The sequence below is a fragment of the Balaenoptera acutorostrata genome, chromosome 3, assembly GCF_949987535.1.
Source record: "Balaenoptera acutorostrata chromosome 3, mBalAcu1.1, whole genome shotgun sequence".
Taxonomy (NCBI): Eukaryota; Metazoa; Chordata; class Mammalia; order Artiodactyla; family Balaenopteridae; genus Balaenoptera; species Balaenoptera acutorostrata.
The window spans coordinates 181,844,544-181,868,474 of NC_080066.1; the positions used below are offsets into that span (position 1 = coordinate 181,844,544).

The window sequence follows — 23,931 nt, forward strand, 5'->3', positions numbered from 1 at the left end:
GCTCCCGGGGGGCTAGGGCCCGGTTGCGGGCGGCGGGCGAGCGCTGGGGCGGCGTCATGTCCTCCGAGGTGACCGCGCGCCACGATGCCAAGAAGCTGGTTCGCTCCCCCAGCGGCCTGCGCATGGTGCCCGAGCACCGCGCCTTCGGCAGCCCGTTCGGCCTGGAGGAGCCGCAGTGGGTCCCGGACAAGGAGGTAGGTCGCGGACGCCCGTCAGCCCTGGGACCGGGTCCGCGCCCCCTGTCCCCTCCCCGTGCCCCCAACCCTCCCCGCGTCCGCGCCCCGCGTCGGCTCCCCGGGCCCGCCCTGCCTCCCCGACGCCCCTCCGCAGCCCGACCCGCCCTCCGCTCCCCGCGCACCCCGGCCCCGGAACTGCCTCCTCCGGGCGGCCCTTCTGTCCTCCCCACCCCCAAACCCGGCCGCCCTCGGGACCCCTGCCCCGCGCCCTAGCGGAGCTCCCGGGCTCCACCCCTCCCGGGCCACGGGTACTCTGCCTGGCCTGGTTTCTTTTCGCGGGGCGCCCAGTCTCCCCCGCTCTTCAGAAACTGCCCCCCGAGGTTTCTGTGACCCTTCACAGATCTCCCTTCCTGATACGACCCGGGCTTTGCCCAGCTGCGAGGTCATCTGTGGATTCCGCCACATCCATTGGTCGAGCTGCTGGGCTGGAACCTTTGAGACAGTTGCGACCCCCTCCCGCGAGGGAGGAGAGGAGGCCCGTGTTTGTTTATTTATAATCAGCGCTCTGTGTAGGGGACTCTCGCTGTGTGGACTGCCCGGCGGTGGTGTCTGAGGGAGTCTTGGGAGTGAGTACGCGCGTCCAGGTGGGGCGTCTGGAGGGCGTCCTGCCTGGGGAGCTGCACCTGCTCCCAGAGGTGAGGGGCGCGGCGGGGTGTGAGCTCTCCCGTGGGCGGGGTGAGGGCGGAACCTCTGAAGGCCCTTTTGTGCTGTGCCACAGGGTTTGAACTGGATCCCATAAGCCGGTTATTCTCAGCTATGCTAAACCAGGCGGAAAAACTTCTCGCATTCCTGTAAATCACAGACGTCCCAGAGACATAAAAGTAGCACGATTTTTGAAAATGCTTTAAGTTGCATCTCTTTCCAGCATTCCGATTGACCACTTTTCCTTCCTCCCCCTAGAATCACGGTTGGCAGGCGGCACGTTTTCTGCAGGGGGGCGAAGAGGGGGATGCGATCAGGTGTTTTCAGGGCACTGGCAGTGAAGCGCCCAGAGCTCGGAGGGGCGGTTGGGCCAGCCGCGGGGAGGTCTCAGCGCCGTCCTGCCAGGGCTGCCCTTTTCTCCGGTCTCCTTGTCACCGAGTCCCTGCAGGCCAGTGCACAGAGAGGGTGAAATGTTGGTGCGCAGGCGGGTCACTGAGCTGGCCCAGGCCACGTCCTCCCTTCCTCTTGGGTTTCTGCTCGCCCTGTCTGTGCTCTTTCTCTTCTGCATTTTTCCTCCTGGCGTTTGCAGTCTTTGAAATCACAGAACATACCTTTTCTCGCGTGGTCTCCTTGGGGTAATATCACGACTCTCGTTCTCCTAAGTGAATGCATGTTCCGGAGCTCTTTTAACTGCATTAGTGAGGGAGCCGGACAGGTGTTATCAAGGTTCGAAGAGAAGTCAGAACCGCACAGCCTGACCTGGAAGGAGGCAGGTGAGGGCAGGAGCTAGAGGCGAGTTGGTCTATTCCATGGCGGGGGAGGGGAGCTGGGACAGGGACATACTGTGTCTGCAGCATCTCCACTTCACTGAGTGGGCACCAAGCGTGTCCTCGAGGCCAGGTCAGAGTGTCAGTTTTTTTCCACTGTTGTCCCCCGAGGACCCTCTTTAGACATTTTTTCCCCTGATTGATCCCCCATGAAATGTCACAGCAGTGGATATGTCCACTTAGGGACCATATGTGTGGGAGAACACCCCTCTGGACGACGTGCAGTTTTCCCCTGCAGCCCGCAAGCTGCTCTTCAGTTAACCTCTGGGTCCCCTCTGCCAGCCCTCTTCAGGGCCCTTTGCTCTTTCCTGAAATGGTTGTTTCGCAGGTTGTACTGCATGTGTTGTCCTTCTTTGCGGGTCTGGTGTTGAGGTGCGTCTGGAGCCCTGCCCGCCTGTCTGGGGGCTCTCGGGAAAGCGATCAGGTTGGGTGGGCGTGCTTGGATCAGCGTGGCACTCCCTCCTGTAACAGAAGTTTCGTTCTCATGTTGGAAGGATGGTGGGGTGCCTTCCAGAAACACGCCCCCAGTTTGCCATCTGAGCAGCCAAAGAAGGCCCTAGAGGCGGAGGGAGCTCAGAGTGGGGAGGAAGCCTCCAAGTGACCGTGGACAGTTTCTCCTCTGAGTTTGAGGAAGTGCGTGTTGAAACGTACTGGGGAACGTCCTAGAGTCCAGAAGTGACCAAAGGAAGTGTCCGGAGGAAAAGAAACTTGGAGTGGGGCAGTTTGGGCTGGGAGAGTCGGGATGAAGTCTGGCCTTGGTTGCGGTGGCTCTTGGCGCGGGCGCGGGGGGCCGGGGGCTTGCCCTGCTGCTCGCTCGGCTTGGCGGCACTCGGCCTGTCCGGTGCTTCTGGGACCCACGACCCTGGTGTGTGGGGAGGGGACTCAAGCGTGGAGATACCAGTGCTGAGAAGTAGGTTTACTTGTGGTTTGGGACGGGCGGTGGTGGGGCATAGGTGGAGCATGGCAGGGGGCGACATGCCGTCCTCAGCTTCGCCCGCCCCTGCACTCAGCCTTGGGTGGATGAGCGTCACGGTTGTGTGCAGCCGTCCTGCGTTCTTCGTCCCGGCTGTCTTCTTCTGGGTCCATCAGCGGCCAGCCTGTTGCTCATCTATCACCTTTTTTTTTTTTTTTTTTTTAAGTTTATTTACATGTAGTCTTCTCGTTGTGTAGCCATTATCAAAGTGAGATTCTTTTTTTTTAATTGATTAATTAATTAATTTTTGGCTGCATTGGGTCTTCGTTGCTGTGCGCGGACCCTAGGCGCGTGGGCTCAGTAGTTGTGGCACGCAGGCTCAGTCGTTGTGGCTCGCGGGCTCAGTAGTTGTGGCTCGCGGGCTCAGTAGTTGTGGCTCGCAGGCTCTAGAGCACAGGCTCAGTAGTTGTGGCGCACGGGCTTAGCTGCTCCACAGCATGTGGGATCTTCCCGGACCGGGGCTCGAACCCGTGTCCCCTGCATTGGCAGGCAGATTCTCAACCACTGCGCCACCAGGGAAGCCACATCAACTGTTTACTCAGTGCCTGACCCTGTGCCAGCTTGGTAGCTGGGGCCCACAGGGGCATCCCTTACAGATGTTGGAAAACATGGGGATGTGGGTACGTCTGTAGCTCTCAGCTGAGATTCTCAGAGGGGTTCCTGCCCCAGAAATAACTGAGACTCACTTTCCTGGTGTCTCTGTGCTCCCTGGGAGCTTGTGAGGTGGGGAGGCAGTGGCGGGATGGGGAGGAGGCCTAGGAACAGCTTGGGCCTCGTGTGACTGCCGTCCGAGTGTTCCATGACCAGGAGAGTGGGCTTAGGGGTGGGCCGTCTGGGCACACAGCCATAAGGACTTGCTACAAGTAGCCCCAAATACTGCGTTTTATCGTTGGAATCCGGGCAGTTTTGTAGCCCCTTTCTTCCTGTCCTGGGCGCTGGGCACAGCCCGTGATGACGATGGCTCTGCCCTGTCACTGATGTCACGTGCTCTGCAGGTGCAGAACCGGGGAGGAGAGAGCACAAGTGTGTCGAACAAAGACAAGGTGAGGAGAGATTTGTGTCCCACAGGGTCACTGTGGGGGGAGGTCTGGCCCAGGGCCCTGCGAGCTCTCCGAGGGCAGGTGGCAGGGGTTGCTCCATGGGAGGGGCAGCCCAGGCTAGGAGGGAACGGGTGGGAGGGGCAGCCCAGGCTAGGAGGGAACGGGGTGGGAGGGGCAGCCCGGGCTAGGAGGGAACGGGGTGGGAGGGGCAGCCCAGGCTAGGAGGGAACGGGTGGGAGGGGCAGGTGGTGTGATCCGACAGCAGATCAGGGGCTGCAGCACCCCAGGACAGCCTGTCTCAGGCTGCGGGGTGGGTCAGAGTTCAAGGCCCTGAAGGAAGGAGAGATTAATGAAGGTTTTATCAAGTCAAGCTCGTGGGCACTTTGTTCCGATGGACGAGTCAGCCCGTCCCATCAGCAGTCCGCGTGTGGCTTGTGGTGGGTGGACAGGGGTGTCTGTTAGTCTTCTCTAGGGCAGGTGGGGAGGGGCCCTTTGCAGGACGCGTTCCCAGAGCATTGTGGGCGGCGTCCCCGGTCTCTGGTCTCCTGGCCTCCGGGATCCCAGGCGGGGGTCCCCCGTGGTGAGGAGCCAGGAGAGCTGCCCACGGCCCCTCGGGCCGGCGGGGCGCTGCTGCCAGTGTCGGGAGAAGGCGGGTTCCTGGCCGTCCTGCGGGACACGGGCAGTGGCCGCCTCTCCTTCCTGGGATGTGGTGTCTGCACCTGCTGTTCCCTGTTTGATGGCTCTGGGCTTTGTCCTCGGAGGTGTTCTGTCCCTCCCCTCCTTCCCTCAGGCGCCCCACCCACCGCCGTGAAAGCATCTGTTGTCAAATTCATCTCAGTCCCGGGGCTGCTGTGTGTCTGCTCTTCGTCCCGTGAGCTGGTTTCTAACATTTTATTGGTTCCCTCATTAGTTAATGAGTTAAATCTTTTTTTTAAAATTTATTTTAATTAATTAATTTATTTTTGTTTGCGTTGGGTCTTCATTGCTGCACACGGGCTTTCTCTAGTTGCGGTGAGCGGGGGCTACTCTGTTGCGGTGCGCGGGCTTCTCATTGCAGCAGCTTCTCTTGTTGCAGTGTGCGGGCTCTAGGCGCACGAGCTTCAGTACTTGTGGCACGAGGGCTCAGTACTTGTGGCGCACGGGCCCAGTTGCTCTGTGGCATGTGGGATCTTCCTGGACCAGGGCTCGAACCCGTGTCCCCTGCATTGGCAGGCGGATTCTTAACCACTGCACCACCAGGGAAGTCCATGAGTTAAATCTTTGACATGGGTTCATTTTATATTTGTAGGAGTTATGCTTTTACTCTTTAAAAACGGTTGTTTTTCAACAAAGATACAGTAATACATGTAATTTGTAACTTATTTTTATGATTTATTTTTGAGGACGCCTTTTTCTTTTTAATTTATCTAATTAATTAATTTATTTTTGGCTGTGTTGGGTCTTCGTTGCTGTGCGCAGGCTTCTCATTGCGGTGGCTTCTCTTGTTGCAGAGCACGGGCTCTAGGAGGAGGAAGCTTTTTTAAAAAAAATATTTATTTATTTATTCGCTTGTTTGTTTCGGCTGTGCCGGGTCTGAGTTGCGGCATGCACGTGGGATCTAGTTCCCCGACCAGGGATCGAACCTGGGCCGCCTGCGCTGGGAGCCCAGGATCTTACCCACTGGACCACCAGGGAAGTCCCCTAGTAGCCTGAGAAACGGTCTAGCGTGTGAGCCAGTCGCAGCCGGGCAGGTGTTGTCTCTCCCAGCGCCGCCAAGGAGAGCGTGGGAGGAGGCGTGACTGCCCTTTGCCGCTCCAGCCTCAGAGGGAGGGTGGGCATCTGTCCCCAGATTCCGTCCTTTTTATAGTATCTTCTTTTTAAACACTCCTTTAAACTCTCCAGACTCTCTCTTCCGACTCTTCTACTTTGAGGGGAGATGCCCTGTCGGCCGTCCTGACGCGCTGCCCTGGGCACCGCCAGGGCCCCCTGTGCTGGAGTCGGACAGCAGGTCGGCAGAGACCGCGGGTCTCCAAGCGGCCCTGTGGCCCAGCCTCTGCCCTCGGCCGCGTGCTGGGGTGGACCCCACGATCCCCGAAGGCCCCTTCTGCCCTGAAGTCTGCCATCTGGGCCCGGCTTCCTGTGGCCCTTTCTGGTTTCTCCTTTGATTGCTCGTAATCTCCTCACTTCCGCACCAGAAAGCACACCCCCAGCCTCGTCTGAACTCTCCTGCGTCGGCAGGGTGGGCACGAGGCAGCTGTTGCTCTCCAGGCTTGGCGAGGGGTTGAGGCCGCTGGGCTCTGACCCTGGGGCTGCAGCCAGGAGCGCGCTCGGGGTCGGGTGTTGCACTAGTGGCTGTCTGTGCCGCCCCCCGGCTCCCCCGTCCTCTCGTGGGTGCCCAGGGGACCCTGTGGAGGCCACCCTTACCACCGGCTTCCTCCCAACTGTGGGGCGGGGGTCCTGGGGGTGAGCGCAGGGGCCCCGGAGGTGGGCTGGAGGCTCCACCGTTGACACTGTTTCACTCGAGGACGAGGACGAGGACGGCCCTGCTGGTCCTACCGCCCGTCCTGGCAGGTGGGGAGCGGCCTGGGGCAGCCCGGGGGGGATCAGGCAGCATCTGCGTGTGTGTCTGTGTCTCTGTGCCTGTGTGCGTGTGCTGTGTGTGTCTGTGCCTTAACCTGCACCTCGCACGCAGGGCCCTCACTGAGCTCCTGCGGGTCCCGGTTCTCCCTTGCAAGTGTGCCTGTCTGTGACGCCAGCCCCAGCCCACCCTAGCGGCGCCGCGGTGACACACAGGCCTGGGTGCGACGTAGTCTGAGAGGCTGGAACCCAGGCAGCTTTTGTCACACATGGTGCAGGTGGGTTGCTCACACCTGGTTTCTGGACTCCGTCTCCCCAGACAGCGGTTTCCCGGAACCCCAGAGCCTCTGGGTCCAGGTCAGGTGCACGGGGCCTGGTGCTAGGCCTCGGCCTGGGCTTTTTGTTTCCTTTCGATGCAGCTGGTTTATCAGACAAGGTGTGAGTTCTTTGGTGGTAATTTTACTCTCGTATCTTCACCAGTTGCTTTATTTCCTTATTTAATTTTCTTTTCATATCAAATTGTTCTCTTGATAACTTTAAAAGCTTCTTTTATATAATCCACAGGAAACTTACCTTATTTAAAAGCCTGTACATTTTCTGAATAACCTCGTTGGTTATTTAGATTAATACAAAACTTCTAGATCACTAATGTTTTTAAGGGAGAGAATTTTATTTATTTATTTAAAAAATTTATTTATTTTATTTATTTGTTTTTGGCTGCATTGGGTCTTCGTTGCTGCGCACGGGCTTTCTCTAGCTGTGGTGAGCAGGGGCTGCTCTTCGTTGCGGTGCGCAGGCTTCTCATTATGGTGGCTTCTCTTGTTGCAGAGCATGGGCTCTAGGTGCACGGGCTTCAGTAGTTGTGGCATGCAGCCTCAGTAGTTGTGGCTCGTGGGCTCTAGAGCACAGGCTCAGTAGTTGTGGCTCACAAGCTCAGTAGTTGTGGCGTGTGGGCTCAGTAGTTGTGGCTCACGGGCTCTAGAGCTCAGACTCAGTAGTTGTGGCACATGGGCTCAGTGGTTGTGGCACGTGAGCTCAGTAGTTGTGGCTCGGGGGCTCTAGAGTGCAGGCTCAGTAGTTGTGGCATGTGGGCTCAGTAGTTGTGGCTCACGGGCTCTAGAACGCAGGCTCAGTATTTGTGGTGCACGGGCTTAGTTGCTCCGCAGCATGCGGGATCTTCCTGGACTAGGGCTCGAACCTGTGTCCCCAGCATTGGCAGGTGGATTCTTAGCCACTGCGCCACCAGGGAAGCCCCGGGAGCAAATGTTAAATTCTGCTGTGGTCTTAGTTTAGAAATGGGTCTCTCAGTTGCCTAGATGCGAGCCTCCCGGCGAGGGTGGGGCAGCCCTGGGCCCCACGTCCCCGCCGTGGGTGCAGGACGCGCATAGACTCGGGAGGCAGCTCTCGCACTGGAGCCTGGCCTGATGCTGGTGGTCCCGCCGGCTTTCCCCGCATCCAGTGGATTCTGTGGCTGGCAGATGTGTGAGGTCACAGGAGAGCGTGGCACACAGATGCCCTGCCGTGGGTGGAGGCCCGAGGGCCAAACACACGCAACGTTCCAGAACTGACAGCAAGAGGCAATGGCAGGGGCTGGTGGAAGCAGCTGCGCTGTGATTAGCCAGTTCGTGCCTGACGCCGGCAGGGACTCTGTGGATGGTTCTGGAGGGCCAAGGTGGGCCAGGCCCTGTGTCCCAGCCCAGAATGCAGCGTAAGAGCAAAGAGAAAATAAGGAAACATTACGAGATCTCAGAATGCTTAGACACCAGCCCAGGGTGGGGCCGTGGCTGTGTAGAGCTGGGTGGGGCTGGGGGCCGGCCTGGACGCCTGCCCTCCCACGGAGAAGGGCACACTGCGTGTGGATGCCAGGCTCCTTCCAGAAGCTTCCTCAGGGTCCCGGCCCCATGGTGGGCCCTGGCACCTGCTGTGTATTTCCTCAGAGCGACAGACACGGCTGAAGGCGCAGGCCTGGGGGCGGGAGGGGTGCAGAGTAGGGGTCAAGGTCAAGCACTGCGCTGGCAGAACAGGGAGGATGGGGAATGAAGCCCGGGCGGCGAGTGGGTTCTGGCTGCCCAGATTGAAGCCAGGCAGTGAGGATGAAGGGCAGGACACTGGGGTCAGGCCGTGTTGGCCAGGACTGACTGGGGACTGGCCAGGTTAGGGTCGCGTGGTGGTCAGGGTGTCTGGCTCCCTGACGGTGGCATTTTACTGTCACTGTGTCATTGGGGTGAGGTGGCACATGTGTCCAGGAGCAGCTTTCCCACCGTGGATGCTGAGCCTTGGCGGCGCGGGGACAGTCTCTCCGCACTTGGTGCCGGGATGGGAAGAAACCCTGTGTCCTGTGTCAGATGACAGGTCTGAGGGCCTCCGCGTGGTTGGTTGGTTTGGTTATAATGTGGCTGTTTCCGGCCCTGGGCCTCGGCCTGTCCTTGGAGCACTGTCCCCGGCCTCCCTGCTGAGCCCCGGGCGTTTGGGCCTTCGTAGCACCCTTGCTGGCTGGACGCTGCCCCAGCTCAGCAGACCCACTGCGCTTCTCCGCGCGGGGACCCGGTGTAGATCACATTCTGCTGCGGCATCGCATCATCTCACGGCCGATCCTGGGTTCCGGCGACAGGACGGGGCTCCCCGAGGAGCTGACCGCGTGGCCTCGGCAGCCGGGTCCTGACGCCCTGTCACCTTCTCTCCTAGTGCCCGAGGTGCATGCAGTGCGACACCAAGTTTGACTTTCTCACCAGGAAGGTGAGCTGCGGTGGGGCGGTAGGGGGAGTGGGGGGGGGTGGGAGTGGGTGCTGTCTGTCGCGGAGCCTCGGGGACAGTGGCGGCCTGGTCGGCAGGCGGGGGTCCGGCCGCTGGGAAACCATTGGGACCCTCGAGGCATCTGGTAGTGGATGCCGGTGGCGCGGGTCTCTGGGGGTACTCACTGCCTGCCCCACGTCTCCAGCACCACTGTCGCCGGTGTGGGAAGTGCTTCTGCGACAAGTGCTGCAGCCAGAAGGTGGCGCTGCGGCGCATGTGCTTCGTGGACCCCGTGCGGCAGTGCGCCGAGTGCGCCCTGGTGTCCCACCGGGAGGCCGAGTTCTACGACAAGCAGCTCAAGCTGCTCCTGAGCGGTGAGCACCTGGGGCCTCGTGTCTGTCGTGTGGTGGCTGCGATGCTGTGACGCCCTGCCTGGCCTCTGTCTCTGCGGGGCGCCTGCTGCAGGCTTGAGACCGCTGGTTGGGACTCCAGGTGCGGCCCCGGCCGTCCTGGGACATGGTGGTGGCGAGAGGGCAGCTCTCTCCCCGTGCCTGCTGCCCCTTCCCCGGGCCTGCTGCCCCTTCCCCGTGCCTGCTGCCCTCTCCCGGGCCTTGGCAGCCTAGCCCCCCTGGCCTGCGGGCCCCCTCCCCCTCCTGGCAGCAGGGCGGGTGGTGCTGCCCAGTGGCCCCCGAGCGCTGGGGGAGGGTCGGCGCCCTGTGATCCAGGCCCTTGGGAGGTAAGGCCCCTGGGAGCCCCAGGCAGCGCCTTTTATTTCCGCTGTTGAACCCCAACCCTGTCACGGCCTTTCCGCCTCAGCCGAGGGCACCGCAGAACAGAGCTGCCACCTGTCTTGCTTTCCTTTTGTCCTCTGTGCGTGCCCCCTGGTGGGCTGGCCTGGAAGGGGAGGCGAGAAGGGAGCTGCCGGGGCCTCATGTCTGGTTTTCATCCCCAGGAGCCACCTTCCTCGTAACTTTTGGAAACTCGGAGAAGTCAGACACGATGGTCTGTCGTCTTTCCAGCAACCAGAGGTAAGAGCGGGTGCTGCTCGGCACTGACGCTCTGTCGCTCCGAGCCTGAAGTGACGCGGTGTGGACACCCTTTGTTTGCTGCAGGTACCTGCTTCTGGACGGGGACAGTCGCCACGAGGTCGAGGTCACGCGCATTGCCGCCGTGCAGATGCTCACAGAAGGCTTCCCTCCTGGAGGTGAGTGCCGTGTGGCACCGGCCTGGGTGACTCTCGGGGTCTGTGGGCCGTCCTGCTCAGCCGCGGCAGGGGCTTGTGTTTAGTGAGTGGCTGTAGGAGCTCACCAGGCGAATGGGGCTTAACGTGTAAAACAAGCGGGGACTCTGCTCTTCTGTACGTTTCACTTACTGTCGGGCTCGGGTCAGGGGTAAGGCTCCGGCGGCAGCTGGCATCGGCCCGATTCCCCGATGCCTGGAGCGTTGCCCGCCCAGCACCACGGCCCCCAGGGTCTGCGGGGACAACCCTCCTCCTGGAGCTTGCGGAGCGCTTAGCCTATTCTGGATCTTTCCACCTAAACTTCCGCACTTCAGCAGCTGTCCTTCCACGGAAGTGGAGTTGGTGTTCCGTGTTGGGTGCGGTGTGCTGAAGAAACCCACGTGACTTAGTCCGTCTTGCTTTCTGTTTTCTGATCGGCTCTTGCTTGTTCTTCTCTCCTGCCTGCCTACCTTCTTGACGTAGAAAAAGACATGCACACTTACACCAGCCTCCCGGGGAGCCAGCCCGTCTCTGAAGGTCAGCTCCCCGCTCTCCGCCGCTCTCCCTGCCCCCGCGCCGGGCCGCGCCTCCTCCAGACCCTGCTGTGTGCTGGGGTCCACGCCGAGGCTCTCTGTGAAACACACATTCCCTTCTTTTGGTTGATTTGAAGGACAGTTGGGTCTAAGATGGGCAGACAAAGCATAAATGAAGCAATCTATCTCATCTGCTCAGTTCTGCGCTCCCAAGGGGAGCCCTACGCATTGTTTCCTAACGTCCCCTGGGCATCCGCTGGGCCTGAGCGGGCCACGCGAGGGGGGCGCGGGCGGCGGCCCTCCCCAGCGCGCTCCCGTCCCTCCGCAGCGCGCTCGCTCCCGTGTTGTCTCGTAGGAGCCTCTCTGCGCTCCTGGGCCTGCAGGTGGCGAGGGAAGCGGGCCGGCGCCGCGTTTGCCCCCCCCCGTGCCCGAGCACAGGCTTGTGCGTGGCGGCACCTGTGCTGCGCCGTGAGTCGAAGGTGCGGAAGTCATGGTCCGGAGAAGCGGGGGGCCACCCCCCACCCAGGCCGGGGCATCCCTCCGTGTCCTTCCCGCGTGTGGGCGGGGCCGAGGGCTGGCGGCGCCACGCGCCCCCTTGTGGCGGTGCTGGGAGGACAGTGAGTCCTGCTCTGCCCAGGCTTCCGGAACCGTTAAATGCCCAGAACAATGTGTTCCCGAGGGGGCGGGGGCGGCGGCCACCGCAGCGTCGCGCACTTTCTGTCGAGGCCCAGCTACTTGCGTGCAGCTCTGCCGGACGCAGACTCAAAATGCGACAGCAGTCATAGGAGCCACGGAAACGTGGCCTGGGCCAGTAAAAGTCTACTTACGGGAGCGGGGGGTGGGCAGAGCACAGCCTGCCTGCCCCAGAGCCCGGGGCGGGGGGCACTCCTGAAAGGAGCCCAGGCGGGGACAAGCCACTTGACACCCAGGGTCAACCGTGGCTTATGAAAGGTCATGGAGGGCGTCCCAGGCCTTGGGTGGCGGGGCACTTCCAGCTGGATCGACCTCCCGGTGGGCCGGGCCTCTCCCACCCAGCACCTGCTCCCCTGCCGGCCTGCGTTTGACTCTGAGACCTGCGTCTGATGGAAGGGATCTTCTGAGCTGGGTAACTGCTCACAACGGAGTTTTCCTCCCAAGTCACAAAGTAGAACGGCTGTAGGCAAACTCCACTGTGAGGCTTGGTCTCCTTGCCACTTTTCTGGCTGCAGTCGTGACAGAAGGGCCGTCTGTTCCTCCAGCCGTTGGTTCTCAGAGCAGGTGCTGGGGTCCCGTCGTCGTCCATGGCGTCACAGCCCAAAGGCGGGCAGTTGTCCCAGCAGGCCGACCCCACACGGCATCTTTTCGGGAGCTCGTGTACTAGAATGGGGTGTTGGTGGCACTTGTGCCCTCCGCTTTGACCCTGGCTCTCCAGAGTAGGGTGGGGGTGAGGCCAGCGTGACGGGCAGGGTGCAGCCTGGGCAGCCCTCCCGACGGCACCGCGCCTTCTCCCTGGGTTCTCGGCCACGTGGTGCCGAGTGTTTGTCCCGCCCTGTGAGCTCGGGCTCATCCGCTGGGCAGCCCCTAGCCCAGGCCCCGCTACCAGGCCGCCTCCGTCCGAGGCCAGCACCAGGGCTGGGGAGGAGGTGCCCCAGCCAGCACATCAGGGCCGGCGGCACCCTGGGCGCTCAGCGTCCCCTCGGGCATCCTTACCTTGTCTCCCCGCTCCAGGAGGCAACGCGCGGGCCACAGGCATGACCCTGCAGTACACGGCGCCAGGGGTGGAGGGCGTGACGCAGCTGAAGCTGACGGCCGGGGAGGACGCGAACGGCAGCAGAAGGCAGGCGACAGCATGGCTGGTGGCCATGCACAAGGTACCGTGGGCCCGGCCCTTCTGCTCAGAGCACTGCCCACCTTTCCCAGAGGGAGGCCCGCTGCCTGCCTAGCCGGGGCGCCCCCACTGGCTTCAGCCAGGCACACGCATTTATCTCTGGTCACCTTGCAGGCTGCCAAGCTTCTCTACGAATCTCGGGACCAGTAACGCCACGCGGGCTGGACAGTCTGCTAGGGGCAGCAGCACCTGCTCGCCGAGCACGCACAGGCGCAACTAACCCTACACGTGCTGGAAACGCAACTCAAGTACTCGGAGCTTACTTAGTGCAATATGTACACAGTTGATTAATGCTCAGAACACCTCGTGCTTTAGAATTTGTCTCTTATCGATGCCTGATTGGGGTGGGAGAGACTGAGCTACACTACTGCTAAACTCTTTTTAGCATAATCTATACCATGTTTTTATGAGTGCCCAAGTTTACTAGATGGTTCTGGTCCCTTGATGTTCGTTCCATTAATTCTTCCATGGAAGTGATCTGGGCAGTGGTAACTCGGCCTGATTTGTACTGGAGCACATCTCACAGACTGCCCGTTCGTGTGTCACTCATCTGGGGCTATGAACAAACCTTTGCTACTTCACAGGGGAAGGAACAAGATTTGTGTTTTGTACTTTTCACTATTTCCCTTTATTAAAATAATTGTACAACAATTTGTATATAAAGCTTATGATTAAAACCTATTTTGAAAATACGGATCAGGCCTCACCTCGCTGTGTCCAGACAACCTGAGCTTCGTGCTCAGCTCAGTTCTGGCTCCAGAACACAAGACTCACAGCCTCCGGCGAGAGACAGCGGTTTATTGTGTGCACGTTTACACGGCATCAGCGGAGAGAGACTGCCCTGCAGGGTGTTCGCTTCTCATCAGCACACTGTGTACAATCAATCAGTGCTTAAAGGTAGGCGACTACAAGAATCTACACGTGTCTATACGTAAATTACACACAAGACTCGTACATGGAAAATAAGCTCAGGGCCTGGATTTTAATGAGAGAAAAAAACATTTCCAACATGGTTCTGACAGTTTCGAGTGGTTTAGTCAAAAAATAGTTTTGGTATATAAAAGCCTGTACGTACAGTTGACGCTTCAGGGAAGCGCCTTACTTGCTTCAAGTCTGGAACCAGGCAGAGGTTATGGTGTCATGGCCGGGACCGGGGAGCCGGGGCCCTGCCCTCCCGCCCCTATAGCCGCCCCGTGACTTTGCAGGCGTCCCCGTGTCCACCGCCTCCTGGCCCGCGGGTTGCACAGCCCTTGGCAGAGCACGTCCACACCTGGAGGGGCGAGGACCACACCGGGGCAGCAAGAGGCTGCAGAGAAGGCAGTGCTGTGCTGAGACTCCTGACCACATGTCACTCGCTCTTAAGGTCCCTCGTGTCCATGGCCTGTCGGTGACCTAGACCGAGGCCCGGAACAGGAAGTGGAGCCCACACACCAGGCACCACCGCTGGACAGAAGTCTCCACACGGGGGCTCCTCTGGTGATGAAGAAACGCATGTGGTGAGGATGAGAAAGGTGCCCGGGTTTCTGTGATTTCCAGTCAACGGGAGGGCAGGGCTCTAGCGAGGGGACGCACCTCACAGCAGCTGCAAGTTTTCATTGTTGGGGCTGGGGTGACACCGGGAATGAGGGACGACGGCCTTGGGGCCCAAGTCTGTGACAGCATTCGTCTTCCTTGGCAACCGACCAGGGGTTAATTACAGGGCTTCTTACTGGCAACAGGGGCGGTTGTTTAGAAAGCTGGGTATTTATTCGGATTTACAGTAACTGGCAAAAGTCGGTCTTCTTGGAGGTGAAGGTCTCTCTCCCAGCTGCGGGCAGACCGGAGAAAGGGCCTCACCTAGAACCTGCCGGGGTTTCACATTGTGGATGCTGTCTGCTGAAGGGAGCACCAGTAAAGCCATGTCTAGCTTCAGCTCCCCGGGGAAATGGCAGAATCACCTCTTCAGTGGCTCCTCGTCGCTGGAGAGCCCGTGCGGTGCTCCAAAGGGAAGTTCAGGCCAGTGTTCGCTGTCGGGGTTTGATCCGTGGGTACAACTGGGAAGCAAGGGACAGGAGTTAGGACAAGGGGACGACCCACTGGACAGGAACCCCGTCCAGAGGCCAGGCTGCCCTCAGAAGGCCGCACACCAGCTCCTTCAGGCCGAAGTTCGGCTCGTCACCCTCGTACGGAGAACTTCCCAACTCCCAGGATACCCCCTTCCTCTTCCTCTCAGGGCACTCGACACTGACGCTGTCTGCAAGGCCCCTAAAGGTGCCTGGCAGGCCCACGGTGTCCAGCGACTGTGTCATGAAAGCATGTGCCAGCCCCACCGGGCACGGAGCATGAGAGCAAAGGCACGGCCCTGCCAAGGGTCTGAGGAAGAAGCATCAGTGCAACGCAGAGCAGCAGCCTGCAGCCGCCCTGCCCCCCACCCCGTTACAGGCCCCATGAGCAGAGCATGCTGTGAGCAGCCCCTGTTGGGGGGCTCCGGCCTCCCCATGGGCCTCCTCGAGAGCAGATGCCCCTCCATGGCTCCCACGAGGCTTGGAGAAAGGCAGTCTCCAGCCCGCAGGACTGGAGCCCAGGCTACGCCCACGGCAGGAGGAGGGGACAGCTGGCTCCGCACGGGGCCCCAGGGGCAGCGCGGAGTGCTTACCCCCAGCAGGGTTTTGGGCACGTAGCCCTCCCGGTCCCCCAAGCGAGCCCACCACCAGTCGGTCTCGCTCTCGTCCTTGCGCCTCAGGACGGAGAGGGCGTCCCCTTCGTGGAAGGACAGCTCGTCGCTGTTCTGGGCCTCGTAAGCCCACAGGGCGTACACCACGCCTTTGTTCATCACGCCCAACTTCTCCTGCACCCCTGGGACGGAAGAGCAAACGGTCAGGCCTCCGTGGAGGGCGGGCTGCAGAGGGAGCCCCGCAGCAGGGTCGGGAGGGACACGCTGCTGTCCTTGGGCAGCCCGGCGGGGGCCGCGGTGGAGCGGTCAGAAGCCAGGCCAGCTGCCGCCCTCCGCTTAACACCAACAGCCCCTTCCACGTCCGAGCAAGAGGACCGTGGCGGAACCTTTGTGTCCAGAAGCAAAACAATGTTGTTCTAAAAGGCGTTTCTTAAGGTGAAACTTAGAACCCACACGTAGAACAAACTTCCAAAAGTCTAAAGAAGCCGCGTGACTTGCTCTTGGACAGTGGGAAGCACTCGCCACCAAGCGACCGAGCCACCGCGACCCAGTGAGCTCACGCCCAGGACTCGCCTGCGGGTCCCCAGGAAGGCCGGCCGCCCCCAGCCCCGCCGCACGGCCTCTGTCCTGGGAGCTGGGCCTGGAGGGCATTGCCCGTTTCATGTGTCACTTTGTCCCCAGGGTCTAAGGTAGGCTGGGCCCACAGGTTCTCCCATCGGGTGTAGCGTCGATGGCCTGTGACTGTTTAGCCCTTGGAAAACCCAGCCCTGCCTAACGGAGAAGGGAGCTTCCCTCCCGCACAGAATGGGACGGGAGACCCACCCTGGGACACCTCCGCCCTCACAGCCCTCCCCCCTGGGGCACCCCGGCCGCCCGCCCCGCACCACGTAAGAACTGGGAGCACTGCGAGTAGCCTTCCTCCGCCTCTTCGCACTTGTCCGCAGCCGTCTCAACGTCGCTGATGGTGGAGGCGAAGATGGCAGCGCCACTCTCCACCAGCTGCTTGCAGAGGTGGACGCTGTTGCAGGAAGCGGCGCAGTGCAGCGGCGTCCTGGAGGGACAGAGGAGGCGCTCACGCCCGGCCGGGTCCCAGGCGGCCCCCAGGGCTGTGTGCTCAGTGCCCCACGAGCTGCTGTGCTGCTGCCTGTGTAGTGGCCTCACTTCTACTAACAGTTTTGGGCCACACACACGTTTCTGAAAAGGGCAGGCCGGGAGTGGACTGAACACCGGCCTGTAAGCTGGGTGTTCACGGTGCAACAGCACGAGTGTCCCTCACACCAGTGACGCGTCCCTTACAACGGCTGCGACAGTGACAGCTGTGTTTTACCACAATATACAAAAATGGCTGTTCAAACGCGGCAGCGCAGACCGCTGCCTGAAGCTCACGATGAGGCCCACGGGGCGCAGGGCCGGCACCGCAGCGGCCGGCCCGCGAGGCTCCCCTCCACACAGGCTTTCTGGCCACTTAAAAACATACGGCTCAGCAGAGGCTCAGACTACAGTCAGCGGTCAGCCACGTGAAGAGCGTGAACACAGCCGAGCCTTTAACAAAACCCCCGGAAGATACGCAGGCCTGGGACCGAGCTGCACCCTTGCCTCCTCCCTTCTCCCCACCACCCCCGCGCCCCGGGGCCCTCACCAGCCGTCGCTGTCGGCGGCGTTCACGTTGACCCCGAAGTCCAGCAGGAACTTCACAATCTGGTGGTGGCCGGCGCAGACGGCGTTGTGCAGCGGGGTGATGCCCTCGTCGTTGGGCTTGCTGGGGTCCTCCACCTAGGACACAGGGCGCGTGAGCCCCGCCCCTGCCCGGGGCCGCCAGGGCTGCGGCCGCCCGCCTGCTCACCTCGTAGATGATCCTCTGCACCAGGTCGAACTCCCCCTCCAGGGAGGCGTCAAGGAGCAGCGCCAGCGGGTTGAAGCGGACCCTCAGCCCGTGCCCCGTCCTCTCCGAGTTGGGCTTCTTCAGGTTGGTCCGTTTGCTCTATCGGGAGGAAGCTTTGGATTTCAAGGTGACCCCACGGAAGCAGGCCCGGGGGGAAGCGGGCAAGAGGGGAGGGCCTAAAGCCCAAGGCAGAGCTTCCCGCGCAGCCCCAAGTGGTGCTGGGCACCGCGGACCAGCCCGCTCTCAGGCCAGCCCGGCCTGGCTCCGAAGGGCGTCTCTGCCTCGGGGGCCGGGCTGCGCCGCGGGCACCTGAGAGAGGGAGCAAGGCGGGTCACAGCCAAGCCCAACTGCTTCCGCCCTGCCAGCCGTGAGGAGCTGCCTGCCTGCCTCTGCTCCTGCAGCACTGCCCTCCCTCTAGGGCTCTGTCTAGAAGGTTCTCCTTCCCCTTGCTGCCTGCCCTTCCTCAGGGACACCTCGGGCCCCCAGGCTGGCCCTCTGGTGAGAGGCCACCGCCCCTCGTGCCCTGGACGAGCCCCACTGCTCCCAGCACCCCCAACACAGGCACGCCCTCCACAGGCACTGGCTGGCTGACTCGGGAGCCGGGGCCCTGGTCTAGGGCGGCACCCACCGTAGGGGCCGCCGGCAGGGGCGCGGCAGGGGGGAGCGATGCGGGCAGGCGCTCCTCCCCCAGGGACGGGGGCACCGGCTCAGCGGGCGGGGCCGTGGCCACGTTGTTGTTGTCGTCCTCGGCGGGCTCGGCTGTCTGGTGGGTGTTCGGGGGACAGATGAGCCCCTCCGGTTCGGGGGACGGGAGCCGGTTGTCATTGGCGTCCGAGGCAGGGGCAGGCTCGGCCGGGAGTGGGGCCGTGGGCAGGGCGGGGCCGGCCTTGCCCAGGTTCCCGTTGGCAGCGGTGTTCCCATTGTCCACGTCGGCTAAGGAACCCAGGAAGTCCTGCGAGGGGCTGGGCTGGTAGAAGGGGGTGCCCTCCATGCCCCCAGCCAGGGTGTTGAAGCGCTGGTACAGCAGCTTCTGGATGTTGGGCCCGCCGGGGCCCTCGGGCTCCGTGATGGAGCTGCGCTTCTTCAGGGGCCGGGGCGCGTTGGCCAACTTCCTGCGCAGGGCCTCCAGGTCAGCGTCGCTCTGGTAGCGCAATGGCGAGTGCACAATGGGCGTGAGCTTGGTGGGGCTGAGCGGCCGCGGCAGGCTCTCCACGGCGGCCCCGTCTCCGGCGGGGGCAGGGCTGTCCTGCTCTGGCTCCTTCTCAGCACTCTCTGAAGGGGGCAGGGGCTGCGAGGCGCTTGTGGCCAGCGACCCGTGAAGAAACGGTAGCGGCGATGGGGACGTGGAGCCGGACGGCAGAACAGGTTTACCATACACTGGGGAGACACAGAGGACACCGACCTCAGCAGCCTGTGGCGCCTGGGGCCTGCTCACCAAGCACCTTTGACAACACAGAGATGGGCTCCTACAGAGACTGTAATCTGCCACTGAGGATGCTAAGTCCCCATATCAAATCCCAAAGGAACCTGGCTGCTCACAGAACCCCACCAACTCCTTCTGGAAGGTGGAGTGTCTCTAATTTATCAGTGTTTACAGAACTGGGGCTTTCTCAAATGAAAAAGAACAAAAGGTTGCAAACCTGCCTTCCTGCCCTAAACAGGTGTTCACTGTTTCCTGGCCAAGGAGAACCCACGTGACCTGGGACCAAGCACGCAGGCCACCTCAGAAAGGAAGGCTGGTCCGGTGGCCCTGGCAAGCCTCTCCCCCGTGGGCCAGGGCCTGCTGCAGGCCAGTGCTGGTACAGCCACCCGGGAGATCCCTGGGCACAGAGTGGCCTGGCCTGCCTAGGGATTCTCAAACTAGATTCTGGAATCTGCAGCCCACGCCCAAGAACGTCTGAAGAGGCCCCAGCCCAGCCCAGATGCCCAGGATCCTGCCGCACAGGGAGGAATCACCGTCAGCCTCCGTATGTGGGGAACTGGGCTCTGTGCTCACACCTGCCTCCCCAGGAGGCCCGGGGCTGATGTTCCTGCACCCAAACCAGGGCTCTTCTCCCCTGTGGGCTCTGGGAAAGGATCCCAAAGCAGCAAAATCCTCCCCTCACATCACCCCCTAGGGGCCTGGCTCAGCTACTACTAGGAGGCCAGGGGCATCAGATCCCGGCAGAGCGCCTGCTACGCCAGCTCCCCAGATAGGTCCTGTACAAGTTACTAGGAAGCCGGAGGAAAAGAAGAAATTCCAAAGTGCCAGCCTTCCGAGACCTGAATTTCCTGAGAAATGTGGGTAGGCGGGCACTCAGACAGAAGTCAGAGAGCTGTGGTCCACCTGCAGAACTGCTCTGTGCATGTCATCTTTTACCCCCATCTCACACAGATACCCAAGGCCACACGTTATGTAAGAATCAAGTTTAATCCTAAATAGCACGTGGCCCCGAAGTAAGGCTATGGATTGGCATTTTCTCCAGTATGATTTCCTAGCCCCGAGAGAGAGAGAGTGCAAACCCCCCATACCTGCTTTAACCGACTTATTTAAGGTGCTGTGTGCCGCTGGCTGGTACTTCTTAGGTGGCGTGGCTTGCTGGAGGTACATGGAGTATATGGAACTTGAATTCACCGTCTGTGGGCCTTTCCTGGGGGACTGTGGCCTTGACCCTTTATCAGCCAGGAAGGGCCTAATGGCCACAGTTAGTGGGAGTTCAGGTTTGCCGTCTCCAGTTGGAAAGGCAGGCAGCCCCGCCGGCGGGTACGTGGGACTTGGTGGCACAGAAATCCTCTGCTGAATCTGCTGCGAGGACCCTGGCTGGTGGGGGCCACCTGCAGGGGGCAGCGGTGCAGGTTTCTGCCGACTGGGCAGGCCTGCGCTGGGCCTGGGCAAGCTGCCCTCCTTCCTCCTCTCCAGGGAGTTTGTCGAGCCTGGGCCCACGGGCGCAGGGCTTGGGTACGTCCCATAGCTTGGAGGCAGCTGCTTGCCGACACCAGGGATGGGAGGTGGCACTTTACCAATCTCGATGCCCTAAATTTAGGTGTTAAAAAGAAACACAAAGTCATCCTTTGAAAAGTCAAGCACGTTTCCATCCACGGTCACAAGAGCACAAAGTAGGACTTGTAATCCTTCAAATAGGCTTGTGACCAGGCACGGGGCACGCCGTGGGGGTGAACAGCAGGGTGAACGACCCTGACCAAAGGCCTCACACCTGCACCCGGCTCTCGTGCTCAGGGTCCATGAACTCCTTCAGACTTGGGTTATGATTTGGACACCAACAGGATTAATTTGCCTCGTGACACCTCCTACCACTTAGATAAAGACGAAGGCTAAATAAGGATGCAGTCAGTTAGGAGCCTGTCTGTGTTTTGTGACGAAGACAAGCGGCCCACCTGCTTCTCCGGGGCTCCCAAGGCCGGCACGGGCACAGGCTGGCTCGAGACGGGCCCCTGCCTGAGAGGCCCCTCCACGTTCGAGTCCTTCCACTCCATGCTGGCGATCTGCGTCACTTTCACCAAAGAGCTAGAATTGTGTTTTAATGTTGGCCAGTTTCCATCATTGGCTTGAAAAGAACACAGAATTTAAGTAAAATTATTCTTGAAATTAGTTGAACCAACATAAGAATAACCCCCTGCCAGAAGCAAAAATCACCTTCTGGGACGTCACGCTCTGATGGAGCTCCATGACCAGGAGGCGCCCCCTCACCCACACACCGGCTGCTGCGCGGCAGGACGACCAAGGTCGGCCTCTGCCGGCACCGCCTCACCAGTGCCCACGTGCGGTCACGTGTGCAGAGACTCCAAGGCCAAGCACAGGGCTGCTCCAGCCCGGGCGAGGGGCCAGAGGGTTGCAGAAACATTCTCAGCCCCCACTGCAATACAGGTCAAAGCCATTACATCGACACCAATGAATAACATAAGCGTCGGCGCTTGGTTTTCAAATACTATTTACAAATACAGACAGCAATAAAAAAGACTTATCTTTTGACTTCTTAACAGGTTTGACCTGTACTGCTTCTAGTATTAAAAGAAAAATTTGACTTTAATCTGTTAGAAATTTCCACTCTCTTAAAATAATTCATGATCACAGGAGGACAGTACAAGTTCCCAGTGATTGGAGTAGCAGGCTATCATTCTGTTGCAGTGATTAGAAAGCCAGTCAACCCAGCATTTTCAGGACAGCCACTGAAAAGGTATGCTTTTTAACATAGCATCTTCCAAACTGAGAAAGGGTGCAGAAGCATTCCCTGGTAACACAGGCCCACTCACAGTGAGCCCACAGGGTTAGATCTCAGCCCGCCTCAGGCCCCTGCTTCTCTCCGCAGCAGTACAGGGCTGGACTAGAGTGGGAACCCTCCCAGCCATCAGCCGTATGGGAGGGAAAGCAGCCAAGGGCACTGTTCTGGGCCCTCCTGTAAGAGCAGCACATCCTCGCCCCTCCTCCCATCTGCCAGCACGGGCAGGTGGGGCAATGGCAGAGCAGCGGGAAATCACCCTCCCTTACAGCAACTGTGCCTGAGCCCAAACCTGCGACTCACAAAACAGAAGAGCAAACTCTCAAATCTGCTCTGCACGCAGCCATACAAGCAGCGTCAGCGCAGTGAGGATGAGAGGGCCTCTGAGCGCCCGGGCAACGGCGGCTCCTAAGCCAAATCTATCTCTGGCAGCAGCACGGCCAGCCCATTGTGTCCACTGCTACTCCGGCTCAGTTCCTCCATGGCTGGAAACCACTGCAGGCTCCAGGCCGCTGCTAGGGCCCTGGTGAGGCATTCCCAGGCCTTAGTCCAAACCATCGCTTTGCTCTGTGTGGCCCATCAGCCTCTTCCGGGACAGAAGTGTTGTGTGCTTTCACGCCCCCTTGGTTGTATCAGACCGGGGGGGTGGGGTGTGGGCCAGAGATGCACAGGTTCACCAAGGATGCACCGAGTGCAAACTCCGGGCTGAGGGGAAAATGGACAGAGCCTGCTGCTGACTGAGGAGGGAGGATGGGGCTGGCCGCGGGGGCTAGAGTCCCTGGCCTCTCTCAGGATCACAGAAAATGTGGCCACCGGCTGCTCCTCAAATCCCACAGCCACGGGAGAGTTGGCAGAAGTCAGGCACACAGGGACTGGACAGGGACTAGGGACGTGCCTTCTTCAGGATGCGGCAGGAGGTGCAGAAGGAAGACCATTCGTTCCTATTATAAAGGGACAGTCATCTGTAAGTATGATGGGAGATTCCTGTACTGAAGATAAAACTAAAAGCCTCATAATGAACTCAGAAAATCATCTTAATTTTGTAAAAACAAAACCAAAAAACCCTTGCTGGGCCAGCACCTGTCGAACCCTTCCTGAGGATGATCTGGTGTTTCGACCCAGCCCAAATTTCACACCTGTTGAAGGCGGGGACCAATTATGTATATGTGGTTTCTGTCTCAAGTCTGAATGCGAGGCGCAGGCCTTTGTCAGTTTGGAAGAACAGCCACGGCTGATTTGGCACCGTCACCAGAGCTTCCCACTGGACCTGCCAGCCAACATACGGTTTGCAAACGGGCTTGTGGGGCGTTGTGACGAGCCACAGTCAGGCCCGACGTCGAGGTCTGACACTGTCCACGAGCTGGTCACTCTGGGTTTACCGTGGCCATCTGTGTGACACGGGAACCAGAAGGACAGCCGACAGCACAGTTAGTCTCCCCTGGGAGATGTTCTCACCCTGGCTCTACGTCTGGGCCGAGATACTGCCCCCAAACGTGGGGGTGACACAGGTCTCCTGCGCTCACCCCACAGCACAGAGAAGGAGCGAGGCTACTGCCGAACCTCCGGAGGACACGGTCTCCCGGCCCTGCGAGGGGTCTTCTCCCGGCAGCCTCTTGTGAGGCGACCTAGCATCCACCCACAGAGAAGAGGGGAAACTCGAGCCATCCTCAGCTTGGGGCAGGTTTTGAGATATTTAAGCAGAGAAGGAGCCGGCTGTGCTAATTATCTGCCATCGGCAACAGCTGAATAGATACTCCCACCACCGGGTGGTTCAAACTATAAATAACAGCTTATCAAAGAAAGCTGCAATTAGAGTTTCATGCCGACCACGCGCTCCACGTGGCTTCTAAGACACAGCCACGAAGAGATCTGAGCTGGGCACGTGGCCCACGAGGACTGGGGACACTTCCTCCCACCTGGGTCGGAGCAAGCCCCGGGTCCTCCAGCGGGGGCAGCAGTGGTGTTGCTGCTCAGACCAGGTGCCAGGCAAGAGAACTCAAAGCGAACAAACGAAAGACCAGCACAAATCTACCACCAAACCTAAACAAGTCCTCAAAATGTAGTCCTGACCCAGTCAGCACTACTGCTGTCAGGAACGTCACCTGTGCTCTGTGACTCCGTGTGTGATGGGCCAGCGTGGCAGCCCTGTCATAAAGCCTCACTGCCAAGGAGCCCTGGCATCTCATGCATCAGTTTAAAGCACAGCCGTCTTCCTCTGAAGACACAGTGCGGCGTCTCCGTGGAGACCTGGGCCTGCGCTCAGCTAGGAAGCCGGGGGCGCCGCAGGGGCTCCATTTCCTCGCGACGGCTACGCGCCGGCTCGGCGCTGGGGGCCCGAGTCCGGTCACACCGCACGATTCAGGGTGGCCGAGAGCCAAAGGGGTGGCCTGTGGACTTTCTGGTGGACAGAGACCACGCTGGGTCGGGCAGGCAGAGCAGCTGCAGGCTCTGCTGATGGGGAGGCAGCCCTCCGCCTGGGCCGTAGCGTGAGGACGAGCACCCTCACAGGCAAACAAAACCTGTGGCAGGGGAGGCTCAGGTCTTAACTAATTT

At 60.4% G+C, this 23,931-nt stretch overlaps 2 protein-coding genes across 6 annotated transcripts in view; one reads left to right on the forward strand and one right to left on the reverse strand.

Annotated features, from left to right (window-relative positions):
* ZFYVE21 (zinc finger FYVE-type containing 21) lies at window positions 1-13,322 on the forward strand. Of its 4 annotated transcripts, XM_057542301.1 has the most exons (9): window positions 1-194; window positions 3,674-3,721; window positions 8,960-9,010; window positions 9,213-9,381; window positions 9,960-10,035; window positions 10,120-10,211; window positions 10,710-10,763; window positions 12,467-12,609; window positions 12,741-13,322. In XM_057542301.1, exons 1-9 carry the CDS (start codon window positions 57-59, stop codon window positions 12,774-12,776), a joined length of 807 nt encoding a protein of 268 aa, XP_057398284.1. In that variant the 5' UTR covers window positions 1-56; the 3' UTR covers window positions 12,777-13,322. The 4 variants fall into 4 exon arrangements, with proteins under 4 accessions (XP_057398284.1, XP_057398286.1, XP_057398285.1 ...); XM_057542303.1 differs by lacking the exon at window positions 10,710-10,763; XM_057542302.1 differs by lacking the exon at window positions 3,674-3,721.
* A 260-nt stretch (window positions 13,323-13,582) lies between these two features.
* Window positions 13,583-23,931, reverse strand: part of PPP1R13B (protein phosphatase 1 regulatory subunit 13B) — an 86,501-nt gene continuing 76,152 nt past the window's right edge. The window contains exons 10-18 of one of the 2 annotated variants that reach the window (XM_057542299.1): window positions 22,662-22,766; window positions 20,537-20,706; window positions 19,673-20,174; window positions 17,790-18,538; window positions 17,123-17,260; window positions 16,919-17,052; window positions 16,164-16,330; window positions 15,262-15,461; window positions 13,583-14,659 (exon numbers count right to left, since the gene is read on the reverse strand). In XM_057542299.1, coding sequence (XP_057398282.1) covers window positions 14,618-14,659; window positions 15,262-15,461; window positions 16,164-16,330; window positions 16,919-17,052; window positions 17,123-17,260; window positions 17,790-18,538; window positions 19,673-20,174; window positions 20,537-20,706; window positions 22,662-22,766 — 2,207 coding nt within the window. In that variant the 3' untranslated portion in view covers window positions 13,583-14,617. The remainder of the gene's footprint in view (window positions 14,660-15,261; window positions 15,462-16,163; window positions 16,331-16,918; window positions 17,053-17,122; window positions 17,261-17,789; window positions 18,539-19,672; window positions 20,175-20,536; window positions 20,707-22,661; window positions 22,767-23,931) is intronic. The other variant, XM_057542300.1, reaches the window with a different exon arrangement.

Excerpts from the sequence above, each read along its gene's own strand:
- ZFYVE21 (XM_057542301.1), top strand. The coding sequence starts at position 57 with ATGTCCTCCGAGGTGACCGCGCGCCACGATGCCAAGAAGCTGGTTCGC. Across the intron at positions 9,382-9,959 it reads GCTCAAGCTGCTCCTGAGCG|GAGCCACCTTCCTCGTAACT; the intron begins GTGAGCACCTGG and ends TTTCATCCCCAG. Across the intron at positions 10,212-10,709 it reads AGAAGGCTTCCCTCCTGGAG|AAAAAGACATGCACACTTAC; the intron begins GTGAGTGCCGTG and ends TTCTTGACGTAG.